Genomic DNA, 16180 nt, shown 5'->3' on the forward strand with positions numbered 1-16180 from the left:
TCCACCGGTTGGTAAAAGAATGCTTAATGTATTTTCACGCATTTCTTCGCCCAAATCTGCATGAATTTATTGTTAATTTGTTCAATCTTGTCTCACGTGGTCGAGGTAATAATATAACTATAATACTTTAATACCGGAATAAAGAACATTGTATGTGATGAAATTTATTGAATTTATTACGTGAATAAAAATTTTGGTTGACAAGGGAAAAATTCATTTTTATTTGAGCTTATCGAAAAGTTTTGTGAGCCGAAAGCATGCATAGTCCTTAACTATTTTCATTTTTTAACCACAATCGAAAAATATAGTTCTAGGTAGAAAACGAAAATTATTTTTCTAGCCGTTACCGGAGAGTCTAGTACCCGTTACTATTCTTTCTCATTACGATCACTGTTGCTAGATTTTCTTGCAACTGTTGCAAAAATTTAATGCTTGTGCTGCAATAAATTGGCGTTAAAGTCTTGCTTGAATAAAAAAGTAGAGTAAACCTCAGAAACTGATTTTGCGTTGCAATTACCAAAAAACCTCGTTTTTTGTAATTCCAACGATATTCAAACAGTTTTTTTAACGATACCTGTTTTACTGAATTTTTCTAATTACTATAAAAAATGGTGTTCTGATGGTGTTACGGTGAATTCAATTGAAAAATTATTGTTAATAAATGAAAGTATTTGAGGTAACGTCACTATAAATCTGATACAGGAGACGATTTTCAATTGCTGGAGGCAAAAGTCGCGAAACCATTTGGCGAATGATCGTGAAAACGGTCGAAGGTCCGACAAGTATTGGGTCGAGTCGATGGCGAAGTTAAGAGAAATCTGGATTAAATAAGAGGGGGGAACGAGTGCGGGGGTGGCATCAGAGTTCAGGAGAGAAGAGGCGAGGAAAATTCGGCTTTGTCTTCTTGTTTACCGGGTGCTTGTGCGGCGTATCCGCGTGAAGTGGTTTTGCCGGTGCGGAGAGAGCGCGATCCGTCCATTGTGAACGACGAATCGCGACAAAGCCGCCAACTAATGCTCTTTTATTGTGCCGCTCATTGCGAGGGGGGCGAGTGATCCCCGCGATATATCGAGTGCCCGTAAGCCTCGGCGAGGGGCGAGGAAAACCGGGAGAAAGCTCCGCCCGGAAAAGGAGCGAATTACGCGAAAGCCTTCGCACACCCGATTCGCCCTTTGTCGATTTATTCCCCGGCTGGCAGAGTCGCGGACTTTGCAACAACTCGACTGCGGGTAAGACGAGTGAGTAGAATTCTCGAAATAATAACTCGTTGCTGTCGTAAGCTTGCAACGAAAAGCTCGCTAGACTTTCCATAGACGGAGCTTTTACCGAAAAGTTCTTTGAAATATAAAATTCGTCCAAGTAACTAGTATAGATAATATAATTTTTTGGGCAAAGTTTGTTTGTCAAATTCGATCTTAAGCGTCAAGTTTTTCAAGTTTTTATTCGTTTTTCAAGTACTGAAGTTGGATTGGAATGACAGTTTTAAAATTGACCGGTGTGGACTTTTACGAGACCATTTTCTTGCTCCACGTTAAATTTTGCAATACACTGAGAAAAATTTCGTTTGTTACAGTGACTGGAAAAATTGAGTGAAACTGGTATCGTTAAAAGAAACTGTTTGAATATTGTTGGAATTAGGAAAAACGGGGTACGCGTAAAAATTTTGCGCTATCGTCGATCCTTTTTTTCTAATTGCAACGCAAAATCAGTTTGTTCGCTGTTGCTCTACCTTTTTAGTTAAACAAGGCTTTAACGTCGATTCATTCTTGCACGAGCATTAAATTTTCGCAACGGTTGCAAGAAAATATAGTTTTCGAGAATCAAGCTCTTCGCGATTCGGAATGAAGCAAAAGCTCGGTTCAAAATACCAACTGTTACAATTACGAGTGACGATAGAATTTTCAATTTTCACGGTTACATCACCGTCATGGTACAATTTTTCTCCATCGATCGAATGGTCATGGGATAAATAAATATTGCGACAAGTCCGATCAACCGTCGTCGATAAAGTCGTGGCCATCCTTCATAAAGCTATCGAGCATATGTAAGAAAAGCTCGATTTACACGTTTCTCCCAGCTCAGACGTCGTCAAGGGTGCTGAGTTCGGGGCGGGGAGGAAAAAACACCGCGGTAGCCGGGGATTGAAGCCATGGATGGTATTGGCGTAACCCTGGTGGCCACGGAGTGATGTCAAACGGCAACCTCGACGCCATCAGCGAGCTATAAGCACGGCGAAACAATCCCAATTATAAACATTTCTCGTTGCCTTTCAGCCAGTTGCATTTGCCAGTCGAGTGCGGCGGTGGCGGTGGTGGTTCATTTAGTCATCCCCTGCGTGCTTTTCGCCCTCTCTCTCTCTCTCTTGGCCCGCGAGTACTTTTACATGCTCGCCCTTCGCTCCTTCCGCAGCACAATGCCACTGCAGTACGAGCCTTGAGTACTTTTCGTACGTGGACATGCGGGCCAGACGCACAATACAAGTTGCCTGGTTGTTCCCGGCCCGCCACACTTCACTGGTTCGAAACAATTATTACCGGCTGAACTTCTTCATCTACTTCGAAAGCCCGGCGAGATGTTGAGCCGATGTTGCGATCGAATGTACGTTGAAAAGGATGGAGGTGATTTAATGGTCAGGAAATTGAATACTTGCTACCGGCTTCGGTACAAAACCAAACTAGCTTTTCGTTAGGATGAATTTGTACAGTGCTATTAATTAAAGTGCGATACTAAGGCGAGAATTTGCAAAATTCAATTTCTGGAAAACTCAAAGGCGTGCGGGAAAATTCTGCAATGGAAGCTAGTCGAGACTGAGGAATAATCTTTTAGCAATAACGAATATATTGTTCAAGCTCTCGACCGAACCGAGGCGTGGCAAAAAGTGTGAGAGATTTTTGAATTCAGGACGATTGCACCTGGCGATAAGTTCGAAGTGTAAAAAAAGTCTTAGCACGCTGTCGACTATTTCTCTTCCACTTGGCAGCGGCTCGTCGAAGATTATTCCGCCATTTTGGATGTTGGTAAATATCCCGACTCAAAGGGAACCCTCGAGTATGGTTGCCGGGCGAGGAAGAGGAGAAAGACGAACGCGTGGCGTAAGTTTTTGCCGCTGTAGAACTGAAGGGGGGAGGGAGAGAAAATTGTAAGAGGAAAACGAGGACGTGGGAGGGGGGGTGGGGGTGGGACTTTAAGAAGCAAAGAACCGGGAGTGGGCAAAGGAGTGTGAAGTGGTCTTTGCGTGCCCGACACAAAGAATACTGTCGGCTTTGCACCTTTTCGAAAAGCTGCACGGTAACGTTTATATACATGTAGCGTACGTAACGTTTTAATACAGGGTATAAAGCCTCCTTTGCTATTCCTTGGGAGCTTTTTCATCCCTACTTTGCCGACGAACACGCTAGCTGCAGATCTTATACATCGGTGTAAGTACAAATTCGACGTTCAGCTCTTTTCATCCCCTGCGAATCTTCAGCCGTCACTCGGCCGTCGTCGTGAAACAATAAATATTTGTCCCCGAGTCAAAGTTGAGCTTTGATTTTTCTTTTCTTTTTTTTTTTAATTTTTTTCTCCATTAAAACGAGCCTGTTCGGAGCGGCGTTAATTTAGCCCGAGCCCTTTACTTTTCGGAATTGCCACGCAGCAGCCTTTGGGGCATGCGGCGAGATTATATTAATAATTTCATTTCCTCCTGAGTAACACTCGAAGTTTCGTTCCCGCAACCCTCGACGATCGGCTGATTTAAAATTCAATGCGATGCAAATTCGGCCCCTCGTCCAAGGGAGGCGCTCGCTGGATTGCTAACGCGAGAAGAAACTATAGGAGGCATCAAACACTCGACGGTTTTTACTAAGCTTATGGAATATTGATAAACGTCCCGCTTCATGCTCTCGCTTCTATAACACGCCTCTTGTGGTACACCCTGCACCTTTTTACTACCCCTAACCCCCTTCAAACACGCCATTATACACGTGGCGGTGCACACTTCAAACCGGTAATTGTTAGTCAGGTGATGAAATTTCAAGACTTTCGACACGTTCAAAGTGCAAACCGCGAGCGAGTGTAATCAGCGACCATGGACTAGGCGGGGTAAAAATATTCACGGCATAGTCGAAAAGCATCGCGCGTTTAATACCGCTGACCCGATTTTTTAACGCGGTCCAAAGTTTAACAAGCGTGTCAAAAATTACATCGAGTATCAGGCGCTCGAAATTTTAAGAGGGATTCGATGTGGGTTCGTCTTTTAAAGTTCAATGCCAAAATTCTACCGTTCGTTCAATTTTTTTCGATCAGAATTCCGTTCCTTTTAAGCGGGTTCGTTGACAAAAAATTGGTAAATACATTTTATTAATTTTATTACAGGACGCTAGTAGATTTAGTATTTATTTAATTATTATGTTTGGAAATTACAAAAATCTCACGATATACAAAAATAGATGAATAGAAATAATACTGGAGTTATAAAGAAAGGCTTGGATATCGATGCTTCGATTAGAATCGCTTCGGATGTCTTGAAGATTCGTTAGATTTTACTGCATGACGAATTATTTCTTAGCATCTAATTCGGTATCGCCATTTTTTGTTATCGTAATCGATCTCAGTACGAGATTGTAAAGTGGAATATTCAACGACACGAACCCAATGAAAAAAGTGTTTCAGTAAATTTCAAAAAAATAGTATCTTAAATAAAGGACAGTAAAAACTATCGTAGATTGAAATTGACGAAAAACGAATCTACCAGATTTCAACAATTTTGAATCTGCTCAAGTGGGCCTAAAATTTGCGTAAAAGAATTAATTTACCGGAAAACAAAACTGCCAAACGATTTTCAAAAAGCCAAAAGTATCGCTCGGGTTCAGTTGAAAATAAAAATTACAAAATTATAGCGTACGAAATAATATTAAGGGTGGTACGAATCTAGCCTGCAGGTTTGTGAAATTGAGCAGAGTTGGGGAACTCGCGGAATTTGGAATCCGGCGAAGAAACATCAGCGGCAAAAACTGAAGATCGAAGTGACTTTCGCATCGCGATATTTACTTACTCAGGTTATAATACGCGAGTTGGGGTAAAACGGGCGTTTCGCCTCTTCCTCCCCTCTTTATTTTCCCCTTCCCGCCCCTCCCTCCCTTCCCATCCCCAAAGACGAGGGATCGAGGGATAATCGGCCCGTTCAGTAACGCAGAAACGTACCTCTGCGCTGGAATAAAAAGCGCGAGACAATGCTCTGAAAGCTCTGAAAATATTTATATTAAACTGCTTTGAGGGCTGCATCATCCGCAAGCTTCGAAGGAGCCGAAGCTTATATTAAAAACGGGCCCTTTGTGCGGTGTCGCGTCGCTTGAAAGTTTTCAACGCTGTTAGAACCCGGTTGAACAGCCGGTGTTTCGTATTTCGAAAAGGCCCAATTGGGTTGGAAGAAGAATAAAAAAATAATTGTCACCTTTTTTTTTTACACATTTTTACAACAAAATCCGATAAACTCGTAAAAATAAGTACAAAATGGTCGGAAATAAAACGAAGCTTTTATCTACCGTAGTCAAGGCATTTCCGTTCAAGTTTTTTGCCTAAGAAACTAAGTCTTGTAGTTTGTAATTTTTGGCGAATTTTGAAATTCATTTTACAGTTCCTACCGAGGCTCGAAGATTTCTTTGTACATCGGAAAACGTTTTTTAATACCATTGACTTGAGAAGTTAAATTTCTTTTTTATTCGCAAACAGATTGCACAACGCAGGGGTTTGAATCGCGATTTTACGTAGCCGGAGGATTTCTCGGACGAAAGTGAGGGGAGTTAAAAGCGGAAACGAGATGTTTGCTGTTATTAGAAATACCTCAGCGAGAAAGACGAGAAATACAGAATACATGCGCCATATATGTATAATACATTTTCATGCCTCGATCAAACAGGATTCGATCGTTGCAAAACGGCGATACCGAATCGTGGTAAAAATTTTCTCGAACGCTCAGATTGCAATTTCAGTCAGATTCGCCTACGGCTCGCTTCAATTAAGAAAAAATTTCGAAAGCTTCGAGAGAACCGTGTAAAAAACTCTTCGCCGTACTTTGGGAAAAATCTTGTTCGCTTTTAGGAATCCAAAGTCGCGTCTCATGACATTCGTAAGACGTCCGATAGACAGACTTTAGTCTTGTGATAGCTGGCTAACTATTCTTAAACTTAGTCACTTACACCTGTGGAAACTTCCGCATTACTTGAACGTTGATTACTCTACGCAACGTTACGTTGTGCACAGTTACGACTTGAAGAAAATTTTGAGAAAAAAAAAATAACGATTCAGAAATAGACTCCAATCTCAGTTTTAGCAAAAAAAAAAAAAAAAAACGGTGGAGGATGTGGGAGAAATTCTTGAAGCAAAGAAAGTAAAACAATATGCGATACACGCGTGGGGTCTCCGAGACCCCCCCCCCCCAAGTTTTTCAACCATTCTTCGTTTTACTTTAACAAACAACCCTGCTTCAAGCACGCCGACTTTGAAATTGTACGTGAAAGTCGGTTCTGAGGTTAAGGGGGTATTCTAGTGTAGAAATTTGAAAAAATCGATTTTTTTTTTTTTTTTATATTTTCAAAGCTTAACCTTTCAAGAATGTGTCCTTAAAAGGACAAGTTAAAATTTCAATCATTTTCAGAGATATAGCTATTTTAGTGACACGTCTTCAATACTGGCTCGGCTGGAACGAATTTTACTCGAAACTTTAAACGCGTTTTTCTCAAAACTACATTTTTCAAAACGGTTGACATGATTTCTCAAATTCTATTGAACCGATTTACTTGAAATTTGGTGAGAATCTTCTCAATATATGTCTCTATCGCACGAAGTATTATTATAACGAAGTAATAATTTTTACTATTTTTAAAAAATTCAGAAACGTCCAAAAAAGTCAAAAAAAACGTATTATTTTTTCGGACAGCCGTAATTTGGCAAAAAAAAATTTTTTTTCGACTTTTTTTTAATTAGTACGATAGCTGCATTTATGTAGATTAATAATCTTTTTTTTTTTTTTTCTGATTTTGAAAATGCTTGCAATCGTGACAACATTGGCGCGCCATTTTTTTTGTACCCCCCACTTCAACAACTCATAGCACTTTCAATTTTGTATTTTTTGACTTGTTTTTTTTTTTTTGTAATCGTGAAATAATAATAAACGCCTGATAAAAAAAATGGATGGTAAAAATATTTTTTGTTTTTTGTTTATAGCACTTCAAAAAATACCTCAAATTCATGCCTTTACACTAGAATACCCCCTTAACTGAACCAGGGTTAAATTAACTCGCTCGATAACCGAAGCAGACTTTGTATTTCAGATCCCATGATCGAGGCAAACTTCCGAACAAACTTCAGACACACTCGATGCGGTCCTGTGATAGTAGCAGCTTTTTGCACACAATAGCAAACATTTCTAGTCTGTCGTTTAAGTTGACGTATCGCCGGGCGATCCGAATCGAGATAAACAGTTCGACTCAACGCTGGCAGAGTAAACAACGAATCCTTACGCAAGTACGACGTCGTACTCCAGGATTATTTCGTCTATGCTGACAGTTGGAAATTTCGATCCGATATTTGGCGATGGAATTTTGGCTGCACGTCTAAAAGTAACGCGAGTAAACGATAAAATTCTCAAAATCAACACACAACGTCAACTTTATAAATTACGATAAATTTTCTTTAAAAATTATAATCTTTACAAGGTATACGATTTAAATTCTATAATGATTATTTTTATACTATCAGCGAATGGTTGGCACGACTTCGTCCTTCGCATCCCACCATCCCGTACGAAAAACGTTGTAAATGTTGAGATAAATTGTGTTTAATTGATAAGTACTCGGGATCGATTTTACGGCTGACTTCACTGACAATGAGAGAAATTTTTAATTCCGGTTACCGCTCAGTCCTTAACTATTTTAATTTTTTACCACAATCGAAAAATATACTTCCAGGTAGAAGATGAAAATTAGTTTTCTAGTCGTTACCGGAAAGTCTAGTATCCGTTACCGTTCTGTCTAATATTTTATAAATTGTCGTTAAAGCCTTGTTTAACTAAAAAGGTAGATTTGGCGTTACAGTTACCAAAACGGTTACGCGTACCTCGTTTTTCGCAATTCCAACAATATTGAAACAGTTTTTTCCAACGATACCAGCTTAACTGAATTTTTCTCGTTACCGTAACAAATGAAATTATTCTCAGTGCTTGACGAAAATTTTGTACTCAAGTCGGAGGCGGCATTTCGGCATTCAGCTGCCGAGAGAATCACGCAAAATCGAGCGAAATTACCCGAATCGTTGTAGGTGCAACCGCGATGCGCGTGCGGCGCGAGTCGCAGGGTTGAACCGGGGTGAGCAGCCCCGGGTGAGTGCAATAATACGGGATTATTTGCACGGCGTGTCCCGTCCCTCGCGTCTGTCCCGTAGGTACCGAGCCCAAGTAAACATAATATTCGCTCTGTTCAGGGCCGCCGCATTCCCTCTGACTCGTAGCTTCCGTGCAACGATCAAATACCTGCAGCGGCACCATGCCTCGTTTACAGAGGCAGATACGAGCTTCCGATCCGCGAGCCAATCCCGGCTTCTCTGGTCCCGTCCTCACCCCCTGTCATCCCCCTTTGTAACGCCGACCCTCCGACGATCCTGCCGCTGCTGATATGCTCCTGACGCCGAGGATGGAGGCGCTGCGAATTCCATTTGCTCCGCGCACGGCTCTCGGGTTTCAAATTCTGCTTTAGGTTTATCGAAACGAAAGGAAGGGATTAATCGATGGATCTAGTTTTACTCGTTTGACGTTGAGTAAAGGGGTGCGGAAGGAACGAGATATAAGTAACGGTGTAATGTTATGAGCAATTGAAAAATATTATAACGATTAGAGACAAATCGGAGAAAGAAAATCAAATTTTTAACGTGTAAATGTTACGGCGAGAAATAGTTGATGAAAATTAATATGAAGATGTACAAAAGCGTGTGAAATTGAAATGTGTGTATGTATTATACACGCAAAGAGAGAACAGTGAGAGAAAGGGAGGGATTCACGAATTGTTCGACTCGATGATCGGTGTAACGATTTTGGGACGAAGATCCTGAAGCTATAGCGGATAATGTACAGGTTTCAAATTATTCACGGGGTGGAATTTCTGGAATCTTGTTTAGTCGACATAAGATAATTGAAATTTTTTATTTTGATACTATTTAAATTATAAACTACATAATATGTATATAACGTGCTTTTAACTTACGTCTTTTCTCACTATGTTGAATAATTGTTTGAAATTGTTCCCACCTCCCGATACGATTGCATATATGAACAATCGTTTTAACAAATATCCAACGGACGAACAGTTCGATGTATCTTTGACAAGACAACGTAAGAATCGAGTCATATTCTTAGAATAATTATTTCACTCGAGGGATATATCATGCATGGTAAAATTGTACGTCGATCTTGTTGAAGTAAAACTTGATCGATTCGTGCCAAAACTATGTCCGATAATTATTATCCTTCTCACTCGATTCAGCGATAATTTGCTATACCTTAAAAAATTATCCTCTCGTATCACCGACGAGGATGACTCGATTATAATACCAAACTACCGACAACACAATTCCAGTCTACAAAGCGTTACACCGCATGTATAAATTGCACATGACCGGAAGAAACCGCAACGGTGAAATTAAATCGCGAGCATCGAACATTGCAACGATTCGTATAGACAAACACTACAGTGTACTTATACGCGTATAATACGGGGTGTAAAAACCATTGGGTTGTTTTATTATTTAACAGGATCAAAAGAAGGTAACCCACAGAGTGTGACAATTTTACCCCCGCAACCTTTACCCCGCGGAGCTTTCGTCCCCCTCCCCCCCCCCCCCCCCCCCGGCCCCTCACCGCCCCGACCTCCCTGCGCTTACCGTTTCTCGAGCTTTTCATCCCTCCTCGACGCAGTATCGCCGATCTCCCCTCTAGAAATTCCCCTTTCGTCTGTTAAACGGGGATGACGGATATCCCGCCCTCCGAATCCGCCCCTCGTGAAGTAGGCGGTCTCTGGTATCAATCCGCGAGATACACAGAGAGAGAGAGAGAGAGAGAGTGAGAGAGGGGGTGGGGGGAGAGTGGGAAAGGGAGGGAGAGAGAGTAGAACGGGTCAGGAAAGCTGGACTCAGTTCTGGGACACGTTTCAGCCTTTGCATACACGGCGGCGTGTCTATCCGTGTGTAAACGGTGCTCGTGGAGCCAACCCTGGTTACCCCCCGATGTGCAGGTGGTAGGGATGTGATTCGATTTCGCGAGTTTCTCAACGGAGGAAAAACACCGGTGGCTCAGCCGAAAAGCAAAGCCTTGCCGAGGCCAGTCGCACGTCACATCAGCAAGAGGAAAGACGACGCGCGGCTCCGTTGCAGTTGAAGAGAATTTTTCCATTGTCGTGCAGCGTGACGTAGAGTCGAGTCGAGCTTTTTCTTTTCGTTTCGCCTCTCCTTCGACATCGGTGATTCTCGTAGCGGAGAAACATGGTTTGGTATTACAGTCGCGCGCGAGAGTCGGTGGTGAAAGTCGAGCTTTCGGACTAATCGGACAAAAATCTGTTTATGAGAATATTGTAAAACCGGTGGAGTGGTGAAGAGCTGAATTATAACGCCAAGGCACTCTCGAACTCTCAAGAACGTGAACAAAGAGTGCGCGAGCCAAGCCGAGGACAAGTTCATAAGAATTGTTATCGCTGTGGAAACAAACTATCAACGCAACAACGATGGTGCAGAGATAAATTCGTACGACGGTTCCACCGAGGACAAACGGCGCGGAACAAGGCTTGCTGGTCCGTATGCGGGAAAACGTTTCTACGGCAGGTTGATTTCGATTACCGGCAAAGAGAAACTGGATGAAAAATGAACGGTTGAAACAGGACGTCGCAAGGAACGGTCGGATCACGATATAATGCATTCGCTCGGGTACACTGTGAAAAAAGCTTCTTCGCCAAATGAGAAGCCAGAGGAAGATGCAATGACGTCCGAAAAAGTGCGCTCATGAAACCTGTGGATTGGTGATAAGAGAGATTGGTAAAAACGTAAGAAGAAAAAGGAATAGAAAAAAAAATACAATGCAGAATCCGGAAAGCATCGGCATCGGTCAGTCCGGTTTGTTGTCCAGCATCATGTGCAAAGGATGCAACGTCGACAAGAGTCCCAAGTCCTTGAACGAGGCGATCGTGGATGGATCGAGCCTTTCCAAGAGTGAAATCGGGGCGGTATTTCCGTCGGTTTCGCCCGTTTCGCCGGTTTCCCGATCGGCGGCGCCACGTTACAATCGAAACTCGCAGAAGAAGCCGTACGAGCAAATGCCGAGGCTGAACGCAACGGCGGCTGTTTCGGGGTGCCGGCTGTCGGGAAGCGGGCAAATTATACCGGGAATGCAGGAATGGAACCTTCGCCTCGATCAGGGCAGCGACAAGGACTCCGAGAGCGGTACGAGCGGCGTCGTTGATCCGGTTCTCCAGAGTCCGCAGGGAAAGAACGAGGCCTCGAGAACGCCGCCGCGGCATCGAAACCGCCAGAAGAAGCCTTACGCGCCAACGGCGACGACGAAACCGGGTCAGGGGTCACCCCCGTACGCGGGGGAGGGCTACCCCTCGTCGCCTATGATAAAACCGGCCTACTCCTACATCGCCCTTATAACAATGGCGATCCTCCAGTCGCCGGAGAAGAAGCTGACGCTCAGCGGGATATGCGAGTTCATTTCAAACCGGTTCCCGTATTACCGAGAGAAATTTCCAGCCTGGCAGAATTCCATCAGACATAACCTCTCCCTGAACGATTGCTTCCTGAAGATACCGAGGGAGCCGGGAAACCCCGGGAAGGGAAACTACTGGACCCTGGATCCCGACGCCGAGGACATGTTCGACAACGGGAGCTTTCTCAGACGCCGGAAGCGCTACAAACGGCCGCCGCCGCACTACATCCGTGACCGCGCAATGATGGCGTTCGCCATTTGCAACGAACGTGGCGCCGCCTGTGCCGCGGCCGATATTCCGGGAGCGCTTCCCTATCCAGCTTACCTTTCCCCGATACCGGGACTCTCGCTTCTCGAATTCGCCCCCGGCGCGCTCGAGGCCCTGAAATTCCGGTTCCTCGATCCCCCCGCGCCCCTTTATAAACCCGTGCCGATTTCCGCACCGCCGATCAGAGAGATCAACCCGCCGCCGAGGACCGTCATGTCTCAGGTGCCGGCCGTCGTTCAGGAGAAGAAGGGAAACTTCAGCATAGAGGCGCTGATCGGCGATCAGCCGACGAGCGAACAGTCCAACGGATGGGTTTTGGACCTTAGGCAGCCCGCCGACGGGTGCAAAATACGCAGGGCAGGTCAGGCTTCGGCATTCTCGCGGGTTCGTTAGAACGTCGAATGCCGCTCGTCTTTCGATTGAGTTTTTCTTTTATTCCGCGCGGACGGGTTCTTCGAATTTTTTTTTTTTTTTAAACTATCCACTTTATCGTTGTAACGAAATTCGCGGGATAATTCTTGTCGCGGTTTTCAAGGGGGGTGGGGGGTGGGGGGCAATTATATGTATATTACACCGAGAGAAATTTTTTGTACCGTTTACCGCTCGGTTCTTAACTGTTTTCATTTTTTAACTTTTTTAAATTTAGAAAATTAGTTTTCTAGCTCTTACCGGAAATTCTAGTATCCGTTACCGTTCTTTCTCGTTACGATCACTGCTGCTAGATTTTCTCGCAACTGTTGCGAAAATTTAATGCTCGCGCAAGGATAAATTGACGTTAAAGCCTTGTTTAACTAAAAAATTAGATTTGGCGTTACGATTACCAAAATGGTTAGGCGTACCTCGTTTTTCGTAATTCCATCAATATTTAAACAGTTTTTTTAACGACGCCCGTTTCATCGAATTTTTCTAGTTACTGTAGGAAATGAAATTTTTCTCAGTGTATACACATGTACGTATTTTTGTCTTGTCGTTTATCTAAAACCCCGCGTTCCAGGAAGTTTTTTCGATGATATCTTTCAACGTCGAAAATACGTTGACGGATGAATGGATGGACCGTCGCGAGAATTGAGAAATTGTTATATACTTAGGCGTACGTAATACTGAATACGAAACTGTGAAAGCTTTAGATAAGAAAATGCAGTTGCGCAATCCTTAGCGATAACGTGGCGTTTAACGAATTCAAACAAAATCGAAGAAGGTGCGGATGACGAATCAAGAATAACAAATCCAAAAATTAAAACCAAAAAAAAACGTTATAGTTTATTATACATAATATATATAATATATATATATATAGGATAGCCCGATGGTGTCACTGTGCAATAGACGATATTACAATTACATATGCGTATAACATTATATAAATCGCACAACATAAATCACGATTAACAATAAGATAATATGTAATACGTAATAAATTCTATAATAATACGTAACATCATTCCAAGTTTTATTAAAATCATCGGTTGGCCGCGGAATTTCTCGGTTTAAGTTAGTTTCACAGCCCTACGTATAAACATGTATTTATATACATATATATATATATATATATACAGCATTATACCGAATCCTACGTGTAATATATAAATATATGACAATGCGTGTGTATATACGTATTACATATTACATATTACATATTACATATACATATATTGGAGTTTTCAAATTATCTTATTTTTCTCCAACGATTAACAATACGTTCGTATTATACATATACATATACATATAGATATATTTATACGTAGGTAAAGCGAAATAGCCAGCTTTGTAAATATCGCCCTTATTCCGTCAATATTTGCCTGGCCCTTGATTTTTCTGCAATTTTCTCATTCCCTTTCGGCGGTGAGCGAGCTGCTCTTATTGTTTGATATATCGGGCATAACGGACCAAAGTGGAATCGTCGAGTGGATGTAAATACGTGTGTTGCGTGTATGATTGTGCGTGCGTAACACGGAGAGGAGGAGGAGGAGGTAGATTTTAGCAGTGTTAGTATTTAAAGGGTATAAAGAACGCGGTAGATTTTAACCTAATCCCTTCTCGTAACTACGTAATAATACAACAATTAACGATATTACATACATAGCAGGTGAAAGAATTCAAAATGAATTTTGTGATTTTCATATTTAAGCTTATTTATTCGTATCGTCGAAAACAATTTGTCATCCTTTTTCATCAATCCGCTTATACAAACGTATTATAAAAACATCAGCTGTTTCGCGAAATTTACATCAATTCGAATTATTGTTAGTAATAATTATTCGTTCTTAACGTCATTTCGGTTATACGTCCGAGCCTTTTCGCTTATATTCGTCATATTTTTCGGGTCAGATATTCGAACAGGCTAGTTGAGAAAAATAAAGAAAATGTGGGTGTATTGTTATACATAGGTGTATGTATACGTATACATACATGCATGTACACCTTGTCCCTGCACGTATAAATTTTCATTGTCGAGAGTAAACTGCAGGAAGTCTTGCGCGCCGATCCCATCTGTCGATTTATTGTTCAACCCACCATTCTCAGCTGTAATAGCTCGAACAGATTTGCCGATCACTTGACAATTTTCACGCACGCGATCGTATTTATTTATTACTTTTTTTTTCATTCGAGTCGCACTTTTCCATATAAGAGAAGTTTGAGCGGGGATTATTGTAAAAAGTATTTAAATAGATTATAATATAATGAACAAGTTTGAATACAGTTATCCTTGATCGTTTATCACTGAAAATCGTTGGTTATAATTCGTATATTGTATAATATAAGAATTTATAATATGTGTATATGGAGAACATGTGAAGAAAAAAACAAGAAAGAAAACAAAAAACATCAACTACCAAATATGTTCCCTGTATAAGATTTTTAGACGTAGGCGTATAAGCTCGTATGATAAATGGTAGATACATACGTATATAAGTATAAATAATTACAAGTGAATAAAGTAACATAACGAACGATAATCTCATTCCGATATTGCGCATAACTTATTTTCGTACGGTTTAAAAATTATTTAATAATATTGTTTTCGTCGACCGAAACTGCGGTGGAAGAAGAAAAAAAAACGAAAGAAGTAGAAGAAGAAGAAAAAAAAGAAAAGAAAATTACGGTCATTCTTAGTAATGTTCAAAAATGTTCACGGTAAGTTTGTTCTTAATTATATACGTAAATCGTAGAGAGAAGAGAAGAAAAAAATAAAAAATAAAAAAGAAAGAAAAATTTCCGCTTAATTACGACGTGTCGTATAAGTTTGTTGCATCAACGACGGAAGTATATCATAATCAAAGAAACAAACTGCAGCGAGATGTTTTCATTTCAACGGACGATCTCGTTTACGCGCCCGCGTTTAATCCCCAGCCCAACTTTTATTGCCCCTGCACCTTATCTTAACCGTGTGCATGTTTATACAGTCATACAATGCTGACTTAATCGTTATCGCTGCACACCGAGTCGAAAAAATCCGAGGCATCGGCGCATTCGGCAAACGAAGAGTTCCACGATTGACGAGTAAAGAAAACAAGAAAAAACGAATAAAACAAATAAGAAGACGAGGATGAGCTTGGGAAAAGAAACGTTTCAATAAGAAGCGAGGAAAACTCCGAAGCGTAATGTATTACAATTTTACAAACGAGGCTTTGAAGCGATAATTGCAGCGTATCGCGAGCTGTATCATCTAGGAATGCAATATTGTCACCCCAAGCCGAGGGATATGAGCAAAGCGTTGCCTTCCTTCGTATTGCCGGTTGAATCTCGAGGGGGATTAAAGCGCAATGAAAATCCACTCGTTTTTGTCCCGCCTACCAATTTTCTCTCTCGCCGTTTTCGAAGAACGCAAGGCTAATGAGATCCGCGTGAAAAACCGACACGATTTGCCGCCAAGTTTGTCGATACGATCTTTGAAAAAATCGTCACCGAATCATCGAGCTTTTCGAGCTTGCGGCTAATCTCGTAACGAGAAAGAATGATAACGGATACTAGACTTTCTGTTAACAGCTGGATAACTAATTTTCATTTTCTACCTGGAACTATATTTTTCGATTTTGGTAAAAGATGAAAATAGTTAAGGAACTAAAAATTTCTCTCAGTGTAGACCTAGAACAGTCGCGAAGAAGACGAGAAGTCGATTTTAAATTTGTCCAAAGTAAATTACACGAAGCGTGTTTGACGAAGTGGATCCTGATCAGGAAACAAAC

General features: G+C 41.6%; 1 protein-coding gene across 1 annotated transcript; it reads left to right on the top strand.

Annotated features, from left to right (window-relative positions):
- The first annotated feature begins 10165 nt into the window (after window positions 1-10165).
- Window positions 10166-12527, top strand: LOC124306446 (forkhead box protein D1-like). Its single transcript, XM_046767183.1, has one exon. It carries the CDS (start codon window positions 11097-11099, stop codon window positions 12384-12386), a length of 1290 nt encoding a protein of 429 aa, XP_046623139.1. The 5' UTR covers window positions 10166-11096; the 3' UTR covers window positions 12387-12527.
- Window positions 12528-16180: the final 3653 nt, after the last annotated feature.

The sequence above is a fragment of the Neodiprion virginianus genome, chromosome 5 (assembly GCF_021901495.1).
Source record: "Neodiprion virginianus isolate iyNeoVirg1 chromosome 5, iyNeoVirg1.1, whole genome shotgun sequence".
Lineage (NCBI taxonomy): Eukaryota > Metazoa > Arthropoda > Insecta > Hymenoptera > Diprionidae > Neodiprion > Neodiprion virginianus.

Bases quoted from the DNA above. Each gene is read 5' to 3' on its own strand.
- LOC124306446 (XM_046767183.1), top strand. From the start codon at position 11,097: ATGCAGAATCCGGAAAGCATCGGCATCGGTCAGTCCGGTTTGTTGTCC.